Source organism: Quercus robur, chromosome 9 (assembly GCF_932294415.1).
Source record: "Quercus robur chromosome 9, dhQueRobu3.1, whole genome shotgun sequence".
Lineage (NCBI taxonomy): Eukaryota > Viridiplantae > Streptophyta > Magnoliopsida > Fagales > Fagaceae > Quercus > Quercus robur.
This window is the reverse complement of record NC_065542.1, coordinates 5,763,364-5,786,234: the sequence shown is the minus strand read 5'-3', so window position 1 is coordinate 5,786,234 and position 22,871 is coordinate 5,763,364. Positions and strand designations below refer to the sequence as shown.

The 22,871-nt window shown below is 31.6% G+C and overlaps 1 protein-coding gene across 6 annotated transcripts in view; it reads right to left on the bottom strand.

Annotated features, from left to right (window-relative positions):
* LOC126700258 (disease resistance protein Roq1-like) overlaps positions 1 to 22,871 on the bottom strand; it is a 36,057-nt gene that overhangs the window by 10,495 nt on the left and 2,691 nt on the right. Inside the window, exons 1-6 of one of the 6 annotated variants that reach the window (XM_050398319.1) lie at positions 15,735 to 15,881; positions 14,531 to 15,043; positions 11,915 to 13,013; positions 11,516 to 11,800; positions 10,539 to 11,408; positions 9,733 to 10,390 (exon numbers count right to left, since the gene is read on the bottom strand). The exons of 1 other annotated variant lie outside the window; for it this stretch is intronic. In XM_050398319.1, the coding sequence (XP_050254276.1) occupies positions 9,733 to 10,390; positions 10,539 to 11,408; positions 11,516 to 11,800; positions 11,915 to 13,013; positions 14,531 to 15,015 (3,397 nt within the window). In that variant the 5' untranslated portion in view covers positions 15,016 to 15,043; positions 15,735 to 15,881. Of the gene's footprint in view, positions 1 to 2,044; positions 2,564 to 3,736; positions 3,898 to 7,897; positions 8,430 to 9,732; positions 10,391 to 10,538; positions 11,409 to 11,515; positions 11,801 to 11,914; positions 13,014 to 14,530; positions 15,882 to 22,871 lie in introns of those variants that run through there. 4 more of the 6 variants (XM_050398318.1, XM_050398323.1, XM_050398320.1 and 1 more) reach the window with 4 other exon arrangements.

Sequence of the window (22,871 nt, the reverse complement as noted above, 5' to 3'; positions counted from 1 at the left end):
ATTGGTTTTAATTTGAATCTCACAACTTAAATTACTTTTTTGCCCACCTATAACAACTAATAACAACTTATCACTTAGGATTTGTAGTGAAAGTGTTATAAAAATATTGTGAATATATCATTTCTTATTGTAGTAAAGAATAAAAATTTATTTATTTATTTTTTGAGTCAAAAGTGAAAATTTGCTGTAAATCATTTTAAATTCAAGTGGATTCTGCATTGAAAAGTAGAAAAGTAAGGAGATACAATTTCCCATGTAAAAAAAATAATCCCTCATCTAAAAGAAGACAATGTCAAGCTACAACTAAAAATTTAGGTTATACATATGAAGATAATCTTACGTCTAAAAGAACTACCCTTATAGTGTTATATTGTAAATTTGCAATAATTTATAATTTGTACCAAGTAATTATACATTTCAAAGGGACTAGTACCCAACCAAAAATAGAGATTATTATTGTCATGTCAAAAGCATTAGAGTGAGGGAAAAATGTCCAGACACCCCTTGAACTTTGAAATAGTGGCCAAGACACCTCCTTAACTTTCTTATTGGCTAATTTATTTCCTAAACTATAAACACCAGCCAAATCAATACTCCAGTTAGTTTCATGATAAAACACTAACAAAATAAGAGCACATGACCTTTAAAATCTAACAAAATCACTATTTACACACAAAGAAGAGAGAGGAGAGATTGACAGGGTGAGATAAGAGCAAGAGAGAGAGAGAGAGAGGCAGTAGAAGCACTAGAGGAAAAGCTTGGAACTTAGTTCCAACAAAGATCGGACAACTCATACTTGAAGACACTATTTAGAGCACTAACTGAGAGGGTTGGTTGGCAAGACGAAGCAACTTGTGTTATTAGCCAAACAATAGCCTGCTACCAAGCAAGAAGTAAAAAATGCCATGGAGCAAGTTTGAGAGCATATATATGGTTTAATTTTGTTGGACCTGATAGGCTTGGTAAGAAGAAAATAGCTCTTGCCCTTGCTCAAAAATTACATGGAAGCCAGGAACATTTTATTTTTATGGATCTGAGTTCCCAAGATGGGAAGATTAATTCAAACACAATCATTGGTCGGCAAGAAATGAATGATTATGATATAAAGTTCAGGGGGAAAACTCTTGTTGATTGTCTTGCTGAGGAGTTAACCAAGAAAACCTTGTCCTGTTATCCATTGCCTTCCTTGAAAATGTAGATAAAGCTGATGTACTGGTTCAAAATAGTTTTTCTCAGGCTATTCGGACCGGTAAACATTCAGACTCACTTGGAAGAGAAATCAACATCAATAACACGATATTCGTGACAACTTCAACATTCTCAAGGGGAAACTATCTTCACACTGTCAGAAGGGAACCCTCAAAATACTCTGCGGAAAGAATTTTACCAGTAAAATGGTGGCCAATGCAAAGTAGAATTTCACAAGCCTTTGGAGACAACACCAAAAGACAGAGCACGAATGTATCGGATACAATGAGAAAAGACATCTATAACCCAATCTTTTTTAATAAAAGGAAGCTTGTCAGTGGTATTGACTCTCTGGGGCAGACTCAAATCTCAGAAATGGCCAAACGGGTTCACAAAACATCAACTAGGTATCTAGATTTGAACCTTCTGGCTGAAGAAAATGAAGTGCGTGACAGTAAGGGAATATTCTCACAAGATATCAACTCTGATGGTGCTACCGCCTCTCTCTCTCTTCTCTGCCTGTCAGTCTCTCCTCTCTGTTCTTTCAATCTTGTAAATAGTGATTTAATTAGTTTTTAAAGGTCACATGATTCTCACATGCTCTTATTCCGTTAGTGTTTTAACGTGAAATTAACTGAAGTATTGGTTTGGCAAGTGTGTATAGTTTAGGGAGTATTGGCCAATAAAAAAGTTCAGAGGGTGTCTTGGCCAATAATTCAAAGTTCAGGGGCAGTTTGGGCATTTTCCCCTTAGAATGACATCCTAACAACTAGATAAATAATAAATCTCGCATGTCAATGAAGACAATTATTTAATAAAATATATAAATAGAAATAATGACATTAGCACAACTTACCTATCTTGTAAATGAAATCCAAAGAGATTGGCCACTTCTGTCAAAGTAGCTCTCCATGTGTGAACTTTATCTATATCATCTTTGAAATGTTTTTCAAGTTCGTCAAATGCTTGTGCATATGTTCCCGTCTGTTTTCGCACCTCAAATGGATCCACATCATAAAATATGGGCCAGACTATTTGCCCCATCTTTTTTTTGCATTCCATGATATTCACAAGTTCATCCAAACACCACGTTGAGGATACATAGTTTTGGGAGAGAATGACAATAGCAAACAATGATTCTTCTATTGCTTTTAAAAGCTCATGTGAATTAGGTTCTCCTCTCTCGATATTTTTATCATCCCTGAACGTGTTGACTCCCTTCTGTTTCAAGGTAGTGTATAGATTGTCTGTAAAATTCTTGCAAGTATCCTCACCTTTAAAACTTAGGAAGACATCGTATTTCCACTTGTGGCTAGAAGAAGAGAAAGATTGGCTATTTGAATCCATGAAAGCCAATCTAAGCTTACAAGTAAACCTTGAATCACAATATAGAATTATAGATACTCGTCAAGATTTCATTCAATTAGAGGCTATTTTTTTTTTATAAGTAATAAAGAAGTATAATCAAAAACAATTAGAGGCTATAAATTATAGATTTCATTCAAGAATGCATGAAAGCCAATCTAATTTCTTTTTTGTTCGAAATCAAAATTAAGCATGTCTTTGGTGGTTGTCTACTTGTCTTCTTTAAGGGTATTTTTTGTGAAGTTTTCTCAAATCGTATTGGAAGACCTGTCTTAGATTGTTTGTTTTGTTTTGTTTTCATCTTTCTGAAGCCTAAAAAATATAATTAAGAAAAAAAAAATGGAAGCTACAAAATCTATGTATCAAGATTCAGGGGCTGCACTAAACTCAAATTCTGATGCTTCATCATGAACAAAGGCCTTAAGAATGGAGTAATTAAAGCTAACAGACTAAGCTAGGCATGCATCCTTAGGCCGGTTTTTTAATATATTCAAGCCTGAATTGAACCCTGACCCACATGAGAAATCAATCATATATAGCATACATGGTACACCAATGACCAAGTATCTTAACCCCGCCGCAGTACATGTTCCATGTCTCCGAGCTAATCAATATACGCAGAATCCATTGGCAATTAGTGAATCCAACTAATTAATATCTACTCTCTCTCTTAATTCGTGGGCACATTCAGTCTCATACAACAAAACAAGCCCCCAACAGTTTATAACTGGTTCAAACTTAACTCAGAAATATTTTTGTTTAATTATGTTTGTTTATTTAACAAATGAGTTCACAATTATGTATCCACGAACAAACTCACAAGTATGAAACTTAATTTAAGTAAGTGTGTGTATAACATTTTTAGTCCATTTTAATTATAATAATTATATAGAATTAATTTTTTAATTATAAAAGGTTAATATAAATAAATATAATTTTATGAGTTTCTTAATGAAGATTATTCTATATATCTAATTAACTCAAATAATTTAATTTTTTTTGGTAAACCAAATAATTTTATTTCAACTATAATTTAATTAGTCAATAATTAAAATCATTGATTTCGAAAAGGCTAAAAAAAAAAGGATTAAAAGGAAACGATTTAGAAAGATAAGAGTGAAACTAAAATGAGAGAGGAAATAAAAAAAGAAGAGAAAGATGCATGTAAGAAGTGAAAACTTACAGATTATGGAGAATTGCAGTATTGTCTGTGAAGCTCCTATCGTGAGATTGCCGGTTTCAAAGGAATCTGCAATGTTTTGTGCGTATAGAGAGAGAGAGTCTTCCGTTTATATATGGTCCAGCCAAGAATTTCTTTTTTTTTTCTTACTAAAGTAACTCACTTTACTAAAAAGTGTCAGTGTAAAATTTGGATGAAATGAAATGTGCTTAGGAAAGTCAAAGAAAAGGACAAAAACATTAAAAGATGATGAGCAAGAAAGAAGTGAACGAGTGGACGAGAAAAAAAAAAAAGAAAAAACTTCGGGTTTGGGTAAAGTAGCAGAAAATATAAGAAACAGTAATACAAATTATTTTATAATATTTTTGCAATAGATAAAAAAAACAATTTAACCAATAAGTTAAAATTAAAATCAATAATAATTTACAATATAGGATTTGTCGTAAAAATATTACGAAAATATTATGGATATAATACATGTTAAAAAGAAAAATGCTAAAACCAAATATTTAAAAAAAAAATATTTTATTAAGAGAATCATTTTATTATTAGCATGAAGTAACTATTATCATTATTATTATTATTACTATTATTATTATTATTATTATTAAGAAGTTAAAACTAATAACAACTTACAATATAAGATTTTTTGTGAAAATATTACGAAAATATTATGAATGTAACACTTCTTAAAATGAAAAATGTTAAAACCAAATACTTTTAAAAAAAATTTATTTTATTAAGAGAATCATTTATTATTAGCATGAAGTAATTATTATCATTATTATTATTATTATTACTATTATTATTAAGAAGTTGATACTAAGTATGAAATAACCACCGCGCACCCTTGGTGTGGGGTGTAGGGGGCGAGTGTCGAGGTTCAAGTCTCTAGGAGAGAGTTTCATACACATATATACTTAGAGTAGGTTAGAGTAGAAATTCTATCTTGTATTAAAAAAAAAGTATGAAATAAACTCAGGGCCGGCTCAACAAGTTTTGGGGCCTTAGGCGAAAAATTTAAATGGGGTCTTTTTATAATTAAATATTAATAAAATTAAAATGATAATTTAACTAAAAATAAAATTTAATGTATAGAACAATAGAACCTGATTATTGTAATTTTTCTGAAGCTGTGACAATTTGAAAATTTAAACCTGCACAAGTAAAAATTAATTTAATATATAGTTTAATAAATTAGTGTTACTATAATATAAATGAGTTAATATGATATACATCAAATTATTAATTGACATAATTATTTATAATAATAAATAAAGTGTCAGATTTTTAAAAAAAAAAAAACAAAAACAAAAAAAAAGGGTTAGAAACCGTCGGACCAAATAAGTAAATAATAGTGGTCTCTGTGGTCTTTAACAAAGAACAACAAACAAAAAAACAAAAAAAGTGTGGTCAGTGGTCTGTCACATGATGTGACAAACCACTGACTACAGTACCACTATATAAAAAAAAGGGGTGAGAACCATGCTGTGATCCAACCGGACCAGCCTTTTCTTCAATTTCTATGGCTAAGTTTTAAAGCAAAAAAAGGTCCACAGATGGGCAGAACAAAAACGTGTCCCATCCCATCAACATCAAACAGTTGTTCAGTGACAGTTGCGATGAAAGTGTGAAATAAACTAAATATATATATAATATAAGTTAAAGAAATAGAAGACTCTTGGGTCTTTATTTTCGGCAAGACAAAGAGAAAGAGGGGAAGAAAGAACTGAAGCAGAGAATGAGAGAAATACCTTCTGTGACTGTCGGCTAGTACTGGTAGGCTGGTATGCTGGGATCAACAAAGAAAAATTTTAAGCTAGAGGGGCTGACTGAGTTGATGGAAAAAGATCAAAAATAAAGATGAAGATGAAGAAAAGAAAGGTAAGGCCGTAAGAATATAGATGGACAGGCAGAAAGATAGAGAGATGAGAGGTTTTTGTTTTGTTTTTGATATTTATAATCTCTATTTTAGCATATTTTAAAACACGTTATATTATTAATGAATTTGTCTGCTATTAATTTTAATTTTAACATATTTCAAGAATGGATTAATACATTTGTCTCCTAAAATTTAATTGTGTTAGTTGAATTTTGACTTTTTTTTTCTTTTTAATATTTTGCATTTTAGGATATAATGTGGTCTTTTTAATGCATTTTATTGACCAATAAAAATACTTAAAAATTTTTTAACTAAAATATATAAATAAATATATTATATATAATTTTTTTTTTTTACAAGTGGGGCCTTCTTTTATTTGGGGGCCTTAAGCGGTTGCATCTCTTGCATCTACTGTTGAGCCGGCCCTGAATAAACTCCCTTATATTTACATTGTTTCATTTTTTATATTTTACAATTTAAATTGCTACTTTTATAAGTGCTAATTAAACACTCAATTTTTTCAAAAAGTACTTTTTAGCAATTTTTACAAAACATTATACTTTTTTAAAAAGTCGAGTTTTATACCACATTTTTTGAAACCACTACTTTTTCTAAAAGCATAGTTTCAAAAACTTAACTAAACTCACTACTTAGCCCTTGCTTTTTTAAAGTATAAAGTATCTATAGACTTTTTTAAAAAAAAAAAGAGAATTTCAACTTTTAGTGTCCATTCCTAATAATAACTTTTTATTATCAGACCAAAACACCAATCGGTGTATGATATAGACCGGAATTGAACCTCAAATATCTTATTCAACCATCAGAGACTTTACCAGTTGAGTTAACTATAATCCACAATTTCTTTAGAATTTAGTATAAAACGAATCTATATTAAAGAGTTGTTCTATACTTCTATCATAAATTAAATTAAAATAAAACAAAATAATAAAATATTATACCATACTCATCACAACTAAAAATATTATACCCTCTTTTCAATACATATATATGTATACTCATCCTACCCTCATATTCTCGCGCGGACTGAAGGTGGGATCCGCAATTTGGTTCCTACTGCTAATTTAAGCAGTTGTATGATTTTATTTTTAAAAACAATGATTAAAAAGTTGTGCATAAAATAAATAAATTGAGTATGCGTTTGGATACTACTTATTTTGCTGAAAACAATAAAAAATCATTTTTCGGTTACTGTTCACTTTTAAAATTATTGTTCACATGCCTATTTGCACTGTTCATGTCCCATGAACAGTGCAATAGACGCTGGTTAAAAAAAGAAAAAAGAAAAAAAGCTTGAAACACAGACGTCCAAAATGTGGACCCGCAAAGCAAACAAACACTCATGAGTGGTTTTTTTTATGGTCTCTCTCTCTTATTTTATTTTGCGCAAGCACATTCAGATTTCAGTCCCATGCAAGAAAACAGCCCCCCCAATAGTCCATTCACTAAATTTTTAGCAGCATTAATTGCCTTCCTAAGCTTTTCCTTAGAAGAAATATAGGGAAAACGACAGGTCTAAAAGATATGCTAATGCCCATCAACTAGACTCTTACTAGCACTTTCCAACAATGTTACTAGGCTCGTTCCTAACTTTGCACCAATTATGGAAGCCCAAAACTTGAAGGAAGATAATGTAAACAGAAATAGTTTAACCTAGCTAAATTCGAAAATCTGAAGACCCCAAAGGTAAATGAACTCAACAGTTTATGAATAGTTCAAACTTGATCCATAATTTATTTATTTTGTTTGTTTGTTTGTTTGTTTAAAATGAGCTTATAATAATGTATTCAAATTGGATTGTATAAATTTGTTATTATAAATAGTCCATTTTAATTGTAATAATTATATAGAATTTTTTATTAGAAAAGTTTAATATAAATCTAATTTTTATGAGTTCATTAATGAATATCATTTTATCTAATTAATTCAAATAATTTGATTTCAACCATAACTTAGTCAATAATTATTAGCATAGATTTCTAGAGGACTAAAAATATTTGGTTGTTGTGTTTACTATATAAGAAAAGTATAAGTTAATCAAACAATTTGTGAATAAACTCAGCCTTCCTAATTTGAAAAAGAATGCTTTCTTTTTTTTGGGATGAATGAGCAATTCATTTCAACAGAAACAGACGTACAATTAGTCCAAAACACCACTAAAGAATACAACAATACAGAAACAGCCTACACCATAAACATTACAAAGTAAAATCTCTAACAATGATAAAACATTACAAAGTAAAATCTCTAACAATGATAAAACATTACAAAGTAAAATCTCTAACAATGATAAAACATTACAAAGTAAAAACTCCAACATTGTTAGTTTACAGAGACGAGGACCATTTACAGGATTGCAGTAACTGCCATATTCAACTCTTTTCTGCACTTCCCACCCAATCATTTTGACCATAGCCTCTTCAAAAAGTAGTCTTCCTTGATGAATATTGGCATTCCTCTTAAGCCAAGTATGATACACTGTAGACCACAATGCCAGTATAGACACAATGGATTTCTCATCCTAGAGCATAATCTCATTATGGTTCACGATATCCTCATCGAGAAAGAACAATCACAAAATAGGTGGTCCATACTTTTAACTCTTCTTTTACAAACAACACACTGAGTATCAAGATTAGCATATCACTACACATTCAATCTTTTGTGGACATTCTGTTGAGAACCGTTAGTCTTTCCCAGCCTATAAACACATGTTTTGGAATTACTTTGGGAAACCAGATGATGATAATCACCATTTAACCTTTGGGCATTTCTTCCTTATATAGTTCCATGCACCTGCACAAGAATAATTTATTGTTCTCTCAGTAATCCAAATTAGCCTATATTCACTTTCAATCTTAACCAAACTAAGATTACTTTGGATGTTAAACAAGCAATCTGGGGACGTATGACAAAGAAAGTGCCTCCAGTGGAAAAAAAAAAAAAAAAAAAAAAAAAAAAAAAAAAAGCTGTCCACTAAAAGCTGCAACTACCATCTAATTGCATCAGATTTCGTGGCACTTAGAACCTACTTTAACAAACAAAACAAATAATGTGAAAGCCTCTAGCATGCCATCAAAGTTGAATAGAGCTTCTAATTTATTTATTTATGTATTTATCGGTTTAATGATTTCTTATTGTAAATAGACATAAAATGCTGCAGTGCAGTTACTCGTATGGATTCAAATAGCAGCACCAACAAAGTTAAAATCAGGGCTTTTTTTATTTTATTTATTTTATTTTTTATTTTTTAAAGCAATACAGCCAATGTCTTTGTAATTATCTAACCCCATTAGTCCAAGATCCAAAACTAACCCAAATTAAGCCAAGTACTTAAGCAATTAGAAAATAAAAAATAACAATAATTGAAATCCAACAAAACAAGAAGGGATAAGAAGATGAAAAATCATGGAGAAAAGCCCAAATAAACTAAAAGTAGAAGAAACCCAACAAATTTCAGAGCAAAACCAATAGCAGAAGAAAATAGGTCTTTTTCCAAATTGATTCACACCCAAGTTGAGCATATATATATATGTATGTATGCATATATAAGTGAACTCAACAGAGAAACTCAAGTGAATAAGCCAAAATTCAGTAAAAATAATTTCTAGTCAAATATCTTCACGAGCAACTTGTACCTGATTATAAAAATATATATATATATATATTTAACTAAATTTTAAGGAAAAATTTGTACAAGATGGTAAAATGAAAATGGCATAGTAAGCTTCTGACACTCACAGGTTTAAGAAACTAGTAATTGCAATGACATTTTGACTCCGTAGATTCCTTTGTATCATGGCCTACTTTCTCTCAAAAAAGAAAAAAACAAGGTTATCACTGGCCCAATAGGAATCTAAAGAGTCTGTGTAACATATACTTAACGTAATTTCTAAGCTTAAAAAATTCCATAAAACATTAAAGAAAAAAAAAAAAAAAAAAAAGGTATATATGCCCAATAGGATGCTACAGAGTCTATGTAATGATGACTTACCAGTCCCAAGCCACCTTCATTAGGATCATCACAATCGAGTTAGCATGAGCCCATACATTCTCTATCTTTCAATCCTCTTTGAGTGTGGGACATTGTTAGATCTACCTTCTCCACTAGCTCCAGCCCCTTCATATTCATCACGGCTTCGCTTCATTTTGATACCTTCTGTTGAATTGTGAAAATCATGGTGAATATCCAAACCCTCATAAGGAGTGATGCAGGTGCTGTTGCTGGATTGAGCTGATATCATTTCTCTTATATCTTCAATGTCTTGTTCATATACCATACGAAACCCGCATTTATTAACCTCCAGGAAGTAGTTGGAATCCCATTGAAATCTAACCTCTATCTGTATGATTCCATTCTCATCAATTTGACTCAATATTGCTCTCACTTTCTCAATAAACATTTGAGAGGGTATATAGGACAACCAAAGGTGATGTGATTTAATCTTAACCAATCTAGGGTTAATGCCTACAGAAAAGTTTGAACCTTTATGGTTATTGATTAGAATGCAACATCTCAAAATATCAGAAAGATAAAAATTGGGGCATGACAAAACAGCACACACAGCGATTCCAATCCACATATTACTCGAACGCGAAGGCACTTGTATATTCACATTTTTGTTGGGATGAGTAACTTGTTCATTAACTCTATTTCCCACACTTTGATGACTAAACCATTTCGGAATTTCACTTCCAGGAATCACAATATTAAAGGAACCAAAGGGATATAATATTATAGATTGCTTGCAAATTTCCTGAAACATAAAAACCAAGATGTTTAGAATTAACACACACACATATATATATACACAGAGAGAGAGAGAGAGAGAGAGAGAGAGAGAGAGAGAGAGAGAGAGAGAGAGAGAGAGAGAGAGAGAGAGAGAGAGAGAGAGAGAGAGAGACCTGATGAACTGTTAATAGCATTCTCAGCACGTTAATGAACATGTCACTCCGACCAACCAATTTGAAGCAATTCAAGAAGAAAAGATGTGTACGATGTGTATGGTGTGGTTTTAATCCATTTGGAAATGTTTCCAATGAGGTACAACCATCTGCTACAACCCAAAAAGTTGTTGATGGCAATTGTGGCAATGAACAAAGTCTTGTGCAATTGCGTAAATAAATTGCCGACAATTTAGATAGTTGCTTGATACTTTCAGGAAGGCAACTAAAGTGATTTTCACTTAGATTTAAGATAGCTATAGAGGATAAGTTTCCAAAATCATTAGGAATTGTTTGGAGACTACAGTCACTTAGGTCCAATCTCTTTAAAGAACACATACCCAGTAGGGAAGGCAATAACAAGCTCACCGGATTTTGGCTTCTTCTTTGCATTAAATTAAAGGGAAAAAGCTTATTCCATAGTTTAGATGGTGGCCCTTTACATCCTCGAAAAGATAGTTCTTCAAGATTAGTCAAATGTTCAATTGAAGAGGGAAGTTCTGTAATAGCAATGCCATTTAAGTGAAGTTTTGATAAGCGTTTCATACTTCCCATAAATTCTGGAATTCTCTTGATTTTTGAACAGCCAGAAAGAATGAGAATTTCAAGAGACTCCATTTCAAACTTGCTTGGAAGACTTCTAAGGCTTTTGCAGTTTTCTAGATCAAGAAGAATAAGTCTTTTAAGAACCATTATAGATGGGTGTACCTCAAGTAAATTTATACAACCATTGAAAACCAATTTCTCAAGATTGGGAACTCCGGTGAAGTCAGGGGTTGCAATGAGGTTTAAGGAATTGCTCAATTTGATGAACTTTAACTTGTCCAAATACTGTTCAAAGCCAAAATATATAGTAGAAGAGTTAGCTTTAATAATCCTTTCAATTAATTGAAAATTAAAAACAAAGTTGTATCAAAGTACTTAAATAACAAACTTACCTTTGTCCCTTTCCAAAGCTGTTCAATTTTACTATGCAACAATTGAAGTTCAACAAGCTCATATGGTTGAAAATTCGATGGCAAAGACTTTGAAGGATACATACTCCAATCAAGAATTCTTAATTTATTAGAAAGATGTTTGGGGCCATGCAGAAGTTGAACATCATGAATTATAAGCAATTTAAGGTTAGGCATCTTTGGAAAGGCTTCAAGATTCCAATGTGCCATTTCTAATTTATTTAGTTCGCCACATTCAAGGACAAGTCCTTCAATTGCTTCCATTTCCTAACAATAAGAAAAAGGAATGAGTTAGTTGCAAGATATATGCTTACTTAGAGTTGTTCAAATTTCAACTTCTTTGAATAACATCATAAGGTATATTCTCTAAACGTATCTTACCGTATTTTTCATCAACACATTGTGAATGTCCTTATGCAGCCACAATTTGCTCCACTTTTCAGGTTCTTGAGGATAATCTCGACGAACTATGTCTTGTCCCATTATTTGTAGTAAGTCATGCATCCAATATTTATTTTCATAATCTTTTAAGAGAGACTTTTCAATGAGAACATCCAATCCAAATGCAGGGTAAAGGCCAAGACAATCTAGTATTTCTACTATATAATCTTTGTCCTTCATATTGAAGAAACATGCGATATGTAGAAATATTTCCTTTTCTATATCCTTAAGTCCATTAAAACTTATTTCAAGTGTTTCATTAATTTCTTTTTCAGGATATTCCTTGAGCTTATATGATGCACTTTCCCATTCCTCCTTACTCCTACCATGCAAAAATGAACCCAAAACATCAATAGCTAAAGGTAGGCCTTTAGCATAATTTACAAAATATGTGGACAATTTTAGATAATCTTCAGGGGGGTTATCTATTTTGAAGGCTTTCAAACTAAAAAGACGAAGAGCCTCAATATCATTTAGTCCTTGAGGCTCATATATTCCACATACATTATGCATTTTCAACAAACGCCCTTCTCTTGTTGTTATGATAACTCTACTACCTGGACCAAACCAATTAGACTCCCCAGCTAACTTTTCTAGTTGACTGTAGTGATTTACATCATCAAGAACAAGAAGAATCTTTTTATGAGATAAGCTATTCTTGATAATACGAACTCCATCATAATCATCCCTAATATAAATATCCACACTTTTCTCCATCAAAATATCACTAATAAGTTTTTGTTGTAATGGAAGTAACCCATATTTTTCAGATTTACTCCTAACATTAGCGATAAAACAATCACCTTCAAATTCACTAAAAATCATCTCATAAACAACTCTAGCCAAAGTTGTCTTACCGATTCCACCCATTCCCCAAATCCCGATAATGCGAACATCATTTGATCCTATAGCTAAAAGCGACATCAAGTCCTCCACTTGGGAATCTATTCCAACTAATCCTTTGATATCTCTTAGTAATGGATATCTCAATTTATGTGATATGAATTCCACAATATCTTGGATAAATTCTGACTCATACCTACAAAGAAGAAAGACAATTAAGCAAATATGATTGAACCGCCCAATACACCCCCACCCCTAAAAAATTTAGATATTGGGTGTTTTAAGTTTTGTTGTAAAGTAGCCTCAAAATCTATTAAATCTCAATTGAGAAGTAGAGAACTAATTCAATGAAATAATTTCTACATAACATTAATAATCCAATATCACTGAAAACATATTAATGAGTTACTGTTTATATATAAACAATGCTGTTAAAGGTTAAGGGTTTGATAGTTAATAGCTTTTGTACAAAAAGGGACTTCTGATCAAGGTGGTCCTCTCATATGAGGAATAATAAGGTTGAAATATATGTACACATATGAATGCACTTATATATGCTATCCTAGATTTACGTCAAAATAGCATCAAAGTTTTAAAGTTCTATCCAAACCTAATTCAAGAGAAGAAGATATTTAGTGGATATACAAAATTGGTTTGAGATAAGTGCAAGCAACGCAAGCTTGGATTTGGTTGAGGGAATTTGAGTCAATGTGTAAATCGTTTAAAATTCAAATGGATCCACATTGATAATTAGAAAAGAAAGAAGAAGTAATAAATTTTTGTAAAATCTTAATAGCACATCAAAGAGAAGATAGTATTGAGTTACAATCATCAAAGACTTATTTTTGTGTAATATTAATAATTATAATAAACAATAATAATAGAGTTTTAAATGAGATGAGAGGGTAAAATTTTTAGTATTATTCATTTAATTTTATTTAAAATACAATCAAAGCTCGAGCTTATCACCAAATTATATTAAATGATCAAGCTCTATTAATTAACTTATCCTTTACCCATATAGAATAAACACTATAACTAAATTTTTTGCTACCAATTTACAAATCTATTATGATAATTAATATCTAAATTATAGTTGAAATTATACTATTTGAGTTAATTAGATAGACTTATTTCGTTTATAAACTTAAAAAATTGAATTCACTAATCTTGTATTGTTACATAGACATATAATTTAATACATGGTTAAATCAAATCTCATACTCACAAGTTTGTTTATAAACACGTTATCATATTTGAACTCAAATTATTTATAATTGAACCTAAACTTAAGCTTGCATGAACTTGACTTATTTGCTAAATAAACTAATCTAAGCAAACTTTTCAGCCTTACATGTCAAGGTAAACCCAAATCTGAAAGAACTACCCCTCAATAGTTGTATTTATATTGAAAATCTCTGTCTTCTTGTGTGATTGATATCTTGACTTGGTGAATTTGGTGATTATATTTTCTAAAGATTGATTAAAATTTTTAACTAATTTTCTTAATTCACACAGGATTAGATTAGGACCCAACAAAATATACATGTCAAAGGGACAAATACACAATCATTTATGAATGTAGTTTTTCTCATGACAAATGCATTAGAATCACATCATAACAACAGCTAGTTACAAAATAAATCTAGTATATGTAAATGTAGACAACAATTTAATATATTCAATGGAAATAATGTTATTAGCAAAATTTACCTATCATGTAAAGACAAACCAGAGAGATTGGCCACTTCTGTCAAAGCAGTTCTCCATATGTGAACTTTATCTATATTCTCTTTTTCATGTTTGACAAAGGCTTGTGCATAAGTTCCTGTTTGCTTTCGTACCTCAGATGGATCCACATCGTAGAAAATGGGATGAACTATTAATCCTATTTTATCTTTGCATTCCATGATCTTTACAAGTTCATCTAAGCACCATGTTGAGGATGCATAGTTTTTCGAGAGAATGACAATAGCATACAATGATTCTTCTATTGCTTCTAAAAGCTCAGGTTTAATAGGTTTGCCTCTTTCAAGTTTTTCATCGTCCCTAAAGGTGAAAATTCCCTTTTGTTTCAAAGTAGTGTAGAGATGATCTGTAAAACTCTTGCGAGTATCTTCACCTCTGAAGCTTAGAAAGACATCGTATTTCCACTTACGGCTAAAAGAAGAGGAAGAAGATGGGCCTTTTGAATCCATGAAATCAAATCTAAGCTTTCAAGTAAACCTCGAATCACAATATAGAATTAGAGATACTAGTCAAAATTTCATTCAATTAACTTTTTAAAAGTAAAAATTAATAAATAAGGGGTAAAATGAAACGATTTGGAAATAAATGAGTGAAACTAGGGAGAGGAATCACAAAGTTAATTCATTGGGACAATTTATCAAACAATTGGAATTCAAAAATAATTAACCTAAGTTGTGAACTCAATTAAATTAATCACAGTTCAATTTTTATTTCAGGTCAATCAATGATTCAAAATGAATCCCTGTGTTCATTAAGATCACAATAAAGGCCATGGAAACAATGGAAAGGCATGTGGCATAAATTGATATCTAAGAACACGAGAGACCCCCAAATACATTGAGCTTATGACTCTAAAAACCACTAATCAGAATCTTTAACAAACATTTTGCATAAATTTGATAGGTGCCTAATATTTTTTAATAATAAACTCAGAGACTTTCCCATAGGTGCCAAATATTATTAAATATGAGAAACTACGACAGCAAAATTGATACACGGGTAACACGGCCAATAATTTTTTCTGGGTATGAGTCTATACCGAAAGAAAGATGGATTTTCATAATTTATACCGAAAGAAAAGCTCCTAAAAGAAGATGGGTATGGAAAAAAAATTGACAGAGTGTATTGATTATTGAGAGAGAAACGAAGAGAGAGATTGAGAACTTACATTGAAAACTTGAATGGAGAGAAATGGAGAGATCCAAAATCCAAGACGTTGGTTCCTGCTGCTAGTGCTAAAGGCAAAGGCGCAAAGCTAAATAAAATGCAAGTGTGAGCAAAATGAAGGTGGGATGAAATAATTTGCCGTAGTTTTTTATTTATTTATTTATTTTTAAATACTATTTACTTATCTAATTTTAAAAAAATGTGTGCTTTTAAAAAAAAAAATAATTTATAAATTTTCTTTTATATAATCTAAATAAATTGAGTAATTTCCTTTTTGTCAGTAAATGGGGATACGAACTCGAAGTTAAGCATGACTTTGATGGTTGTCTTTATGTCTGGTATCTTCGATTAAGTTCTCTCGAACAAAGTTGGAAATTTGTCTTAAATGTCTATTTGGCATGATTAATTTTACTAACTTATTTTACTATTTAATTTATTTTTGTTACTATTCATAACTCTCATTGCACTTTTTTGTACTTTTTATGGGTGTTATTATACTTTTTCAGCTAACTTTTACCTTTATTTACAGTATTTTCTGCAAAAAAGTTTTCAGTTTCAGATAAGCGAATTTCAAACAAACCTTATATCTAGACATGGCAAAACGGGCGGGTCGGGTCGGGTTCGGGTCGGGTCAATCGGGTCACGGGTCAAACGGGTCACGGGTCAAAAACGGGTCATTTTAAGCGGGTTGAAATCGGGTTCGGGTCAATCGGGTTGCGGGTCGGGTCGGGTTGGGTCGGGTTGACCCGTATTTTTCACATGAAATTTTTTATTTTTTATTTTTTATATTTTTTATTTTTTTTATAAAGAAAACAATATGTATTTGCCATTTGGATAGTTATGCAACATATTACTTGATGTAAAATGCATTATTTTGCATTCACTACTTATATCAAGAATAAACTCAGTTAAACTTATTAATATTTATTCAATAATTTTAAAATTATACAAATCCTAACATTACTATCTAAAACAAAACAACACAAAGATAAGTAAAACAAATATACAAGTTTTATTTTTACACAATATCAACATTCCAAAAAAAAAATTTACAAATGACTTATTGGATAACTCATTTGATAAAGAATAAAAACATATAAGAAAGTTATAATTTTAAAAATTAATTTTATAATCTATTATCAATTGTGGTTGACACTCTATTTCAATTTGAGATATACATTAAAGTTTGATTGCTTACTTATTTATACCTAGTCTCTTTTATGAAGATCATATCATTGTTAAGCAGCACACACTCTAGGAAATATCATAATTTATTTTGAAAAGCCGTTTATTTTGAACATAAATTGTTAAAAAATAGATCTAAACATTCATAATTTATGCTAATTTGATACTTTGGCTTTACTATTTTCACACTCATGAATGTGTCTCACACATATCTACAATTTTAAATCTGTTTTTAACTTTACTGTAACTAGATTATCTTGGCATGTACTTTGCTATTTGATATCTAAAAATCTTTACTCATTACAGAATGCTCAACCATTTATTTTTCAATTAATTTGCATGCAGTTATGTAAATATATCAATTGTTTCCTTAAAGCTCACAATAAACAATTAAACCAATATTGTCTTAATTTCACTATTTTTTTTACCAAAAAAAAAAGTTTTAAAAAAATGGTTCGGGTTCGGGTCGGGTCGCGGGTCGGGTCGGGTTGACCCGCACAAAACACGGGTCGGGTCACGGGTCAACCCGTTTTTGCTTCGGGTCAAAAAAATCGGGTTCGGGTCAGGTATTTTTCGGGTCGGGTCGGGTCGGGTCAGAAAATTCTGACCCGTTTTGCCATGTCTACTTATATCTCTGTTTGAAAATAGTTTATTTAGCTGAAACTGAATTTTTTTTGTAAAAAGTACTGTAGATAAATTTAAAAATAGTTGAAATAGTACCGTGTGATCCATGAATAGTAGCAAAAATAAATTGAGTAGTAAAAAAAGTTAGTTTTTTAAGCCAATACCAAACACACACTTAGAATGTTTGTTTTGTTTCCATCTTTTTGAAGTTTAGATATAAATATAATAATTTAGAAAAAAAAAAAAAAAAAAAAAAACTAAACAGTTCTCACTTACAGCATCACAAGAAAGCAAGCCAGTAAAGGCTCATTCCTAATAACAAATGGAGGACACTACAACAGGCCCCAAAGGTAAGCCCATCCAACAACTAGACTTCCCCAGCAGCACTTTCAAACGGCGTTACTAAGGTTGTTTCTTTGAACCAATTGTGTAAGCCCAACAAGTCACACAAAAGGAAGCTATAAAATCTGTATCAAGGTTCAAGAGCTGCACTAAGCTCAAATAATGGTGCTTCATCATGAGCAAAGGCCATAAGAATGGTAGAATACTATCATCAGGCATGCATGCGGCATGCCTAGACACTAGTGTTTTTATTATATTCAAGCCTGGATTGAGGCTTGAACCCACATGACCAAGCATGCTCAATGTCTAACAAGCATGTAAACATAGCAGTACGTGTTCCATGTCTCCAAGGTAATCAATATACGCAAAGGAAAAAAAAAATTCCATGAGACTATTGTTTTTCTTAGTTAAAAGCCAGAAATATATTATTTTAAAATAGAAAATTACAACACAATTTAGGAAAGTAGAGCCTACATAAATTGGAGGAGTAGTGGTTGAGGATGTTAGAGAATGGAGACTCTTGTTTCTATCAAACGCCTAAACAGCTTTTCTTGTCCTCCTTCAAGATCTTGAATGTAAATATCCAATTTTTATAGCTGATTTTGTGCATTCTTGAGGATGCCATCATATTTGCTGGTCTTGCAACCAAAGAGAAATTGCAACATAGCATTTATCTTTGAGAATCCGATCCATCGTTTCCTTCTTCACCGTATCATGCTTTCTCCTTTCGGTTACACCAAGTTTGAAACCAATGACCATTTCAGAAATAACAAAGACTGTAGCCACAGCCATGAAAGAAAAGCAATCTTCTTTCTTGGATGAATGAGCAATTCATTTATAAAAAAAGGTACAATCAGTTCAAAATATAACTTAACAAAGCAACACCAATACACAAACATCCTACACCACACCATAAATATTACAAAATGAAACTTCCAAATCTGTTAGTTCAAGGCGACAAGGACCATTAATAATACAGAACCTGAAATACCCCCAAAGAAAGCACCTGTTTTGAACAAAATTGTAGTAACTATTACATTCAACTCTGTTCTTCACTTCCCACCTGATCATTTTGACCATAGCCTCTTCAGAAAATAGTCATCCTTGATGAATACTAGCATTCCTTTGAAGCCAAATATGATAGACCATATGCCAGTCTAGACACAAGTGATTTATCATCGTAGAACGTAATTAGCCAACAAAACTTTGGGTTTTAGATAGCAACTCATTATGGTTCGTCATATCCACATCGAGAAAGAATAATCACAAAATAAGTGGTAGATACTTTTAATTCTTCTTTTACAAACAACACACCGAGCATCAAGATTAGCATATCATTAAAACATTCGATCTTTTGTAGACAATCTGTTGTGAACCCTTAGCCATCCTATAAACGCATGTTTTGAAATTTCTTTGGGAAACCAGCTAGGATGCACGGACATTTCATTTAGGGTGTCATACTCATGTTGTGTCCATGTCATACCAATGTCGTACTTGCCATTTCATGTTATAATTTTTCAAAAATTACTCGTGTTGCCGTGTTGTACCTGTACCCGTGTTCATGTCTATGCATCCTAGGAAACTAGATGATGGTCTTCACCATTTAACCTTGGGGCATTTCTTCCTTATACAGTTCCACTTCCATGCACCTGCACAAGAATATTTAGCTGTTCTCTCAGTAATTCAAATTAGCCTGTATTCACTTTCAATCTCAACCAGATTAAGCTTACTCTAGATGTTAAACAAGCAATTTGGGGATGCAAAACAAAGAAAGCGCCTCCAGCTATGCGAAAGCTGTCTGGTAAAAGCTGTAAGTACCATCTAATGGCATCAGATTTTGTGGCAATTAGAAGTTGCTATTACATACAAAGAAGATAATGTGAAAACCTCTAGCATGCCTTCAAAATGCATGAACTTGCCATAATCTGAATAAGAGCTTCTAATTTATTTAACTTTGTATTTATCTGGCTTATGATTTCTTATAATAAATAGACATAAAATGCAGCAGAGCAGTTACTCATTTTATTCAAATTGCTGTAGCACCAAATTTAAAAGTAGGATTTTTTTTTTTTTTTTTCAAGGCAATACAATCAATGTCATTGCAATTATCTAACCCCATTAGTCCAAGATTCCAAACTAACCGGAATTAACAGCCTACACTTATATCAGCAAACCCTTCACTAACTATATCTTTATTGTGTTAAATTGAATGTTTGAAAGAGTCCAACAAAGGATATAAATAGGAATACACTAGAACCATTATGCATGAAATCTTAAAATCACAACAGCTAGTTGTATTGCAAAATCATGGTATTTTACAAAGGCATGATCTACTCTATTTTTATATAGTCTATTGTATTCTAACATATATGTCTTCATCGCATTACATCAAACAAAGAAATATCATTCAACAAAAGGAAATCCTACAAAAAAACAAAAGAGACAACTTCAGGGAGTTCAAGTATGGAGGGACTGAGGCTGATGTACTCAACAAAACAAAGACAATTGTTGATTTGAAATTTTGAATAAACCTTCCCAAAACAAATGGAGCATTAATAAGAATTTAGCACAAAATAACTATTAAAAAAAATTACAAACAATAAGCAAATGATGTATATACAGCTGATTTGCATTAAATTTCCTTGTACCTTGTTCCCAATATAAGTTTTTCAAAACTACTTGCACGTTTAAGAATGACAAGGTGGTAAAATGAAAATGGCATAATAAGCTTCTGATACTTGCACGTTTAAGAAACTAGTAATGGCAATGACATTTTGACAAAAAAAAAAAAAAAAAAAAAAAAAAAAAAAAAAAAAAAACCTCACATATTATGGATTTCCTGTAAACAATCTTGTGGACAAGGAAGATTCCTTGTTATCATGGCCAACTTTCTGTGGAAAGAAAAAAAAAATCAAGGTTACCATAGGCCCAATAGGAAGCAACAAAGTCTATGCATCAAGTGCTACACTTAAAAGTAAATTCAAAAGATTAAATTGAAAAAAAGAGAGAGAGTAGTATATATGTGCCCAATAGGAAGCTACAGAATCAATGTAATGATGACTTACCAGTCCCAGGCCACCTTCCTTAAAATCCTTGCAATCAGAGTCACCATAATAAGAGTTAATATAATTGGAGTTACCCTGAGCCATACATCCTTTTTATGTCTTCCAATCCTCTTTGAGTTATCCAGTAAAAGCTGCAAGTACCATCTCATTGCATCATATTTTATGGCAATTAGAAGCTACAATAACATAAAAAGCAAATAATGTGAAAACCTTTAGTATACCTTTGAAATGCATGAACCTGCCATAATCTGAATTAGAGCTTCTAATTTATTTATTTATGTATTTATTTGCTTAATGATTTCTTATAGTAAATATACATAAAATGTAGCAAGGGGCGGTTACTGCTTCTGATTCAAATTGCAGCAGCACCAAAGTTAAAATTAGGACTTATTTTTATTTTTATTTTTATTTAAGTTATACAACCAATGTCTTTGCAATTATCTAACCCCATTAGTCCAAGATTCAAAACAAACCAAAATTAAGCCAAGTACTTAAGCAATTAGAAAATAAAAAATAATAATAATTGAAATCCAACAAAATGAGAAGGGAAAAGAAGATCAGAAATCATGGAGAAAAGTCCAAATAAATAAAAAGCAGAAGAAGCACATCAAGTTTCATAGCAAAACCAAACACAGAAGAAAATAGGTCTTGGTTCAGCTTGATGGCCTACATTTATGTTGCATTCAGGTATGGGACCAAAAAAGAAAAGAAAAAGCACTCACCTTTCACAGATGGTTGTTTGCCACTGCTTGCAACTACTTTAGGAGCCACTGACCATGAGAGGGAAGAATGAGAAATCGTTGGTGAGTGCAAATATAAAGCAGTTGAGGTTAATATACTCAACAAAGCAAAGACAATGGTTGATTTGCATTAACTTTCCACTAAAACTAATAGAAAGTTAATAAAAATTTGTTGTAAACAACAAAAACTAAAACTAAAATTTTAAATTTTAAAACAAAACAAGTAAGTGATATATATATGGTTGATTTGCTTTAAATTTCCTTGTATATTATCAAAAAATTCAAAACTACTTAACTAAAATTTGGGATTTATTCTTTCAATGAAAATTTGCACAAGGTGGCTTTTGAAACTCTAACAAACTAGTAATGGCAATGACATTTTAACAACAAAAAAACAAAAACAAAAACAAAAACAAAAACGAAAACAAAAGGAAGCTACAGAGTCTTTGTAAAGATGACTTACCAGGCCACCTTCATTAGAATCATTGCAACCAAAGTTAGCATGAGCCCATATATTCTCTATCTTTCAATCCTCTTTGAGTGTGGGACATCATTAGAGCTGCCTTCTCCACTAGGTCCAGCCCCTTCATATTCATCACGGCTTCGATTCATTTTGATACCTTCTGTTGAATTGTGAAAATCATTGTGAACATCCAAACCCTCATAAGGAGTGATGCAGATGCTGTTGCTGGATTGAGCTGATATCATTTCTCTTATATCTTCCAAGTCTTGTTCGTATACCATTCGAAACCCACATTTATTAACCTTCAGGCTTTGGTTTAAATCCCATCGAAATCTAAGCTCCATCTGTATGAATCCATTCTCATCAATTTGACTCAATCCGATGTCATTATTTTTAAACGATTGAGAGGGGAAATAGGCCATCCAAAGGTGACATGATTTAATCTGAACCAATCTAGGGCAATAGCCTACGTAAAAGTTTGAACCTTTATGTTTATTGGTTAGAATGCGACATACCAAAAACTCCCCTTTATCAGAAAGTAAAGAATTGGGCCTTGAAAAATCAACACACACAGCGATTCCAATCCACATATTACTCGAATGAGAAGGCACTTGTATAGTCACATTTTTGTAGGGATGAGTAACTTTTGCAGTCATTATATCCCCTATGTTTTGATGGCTAAACCATTTTGGAATTTCACTTCCAGGAATGAAAATATC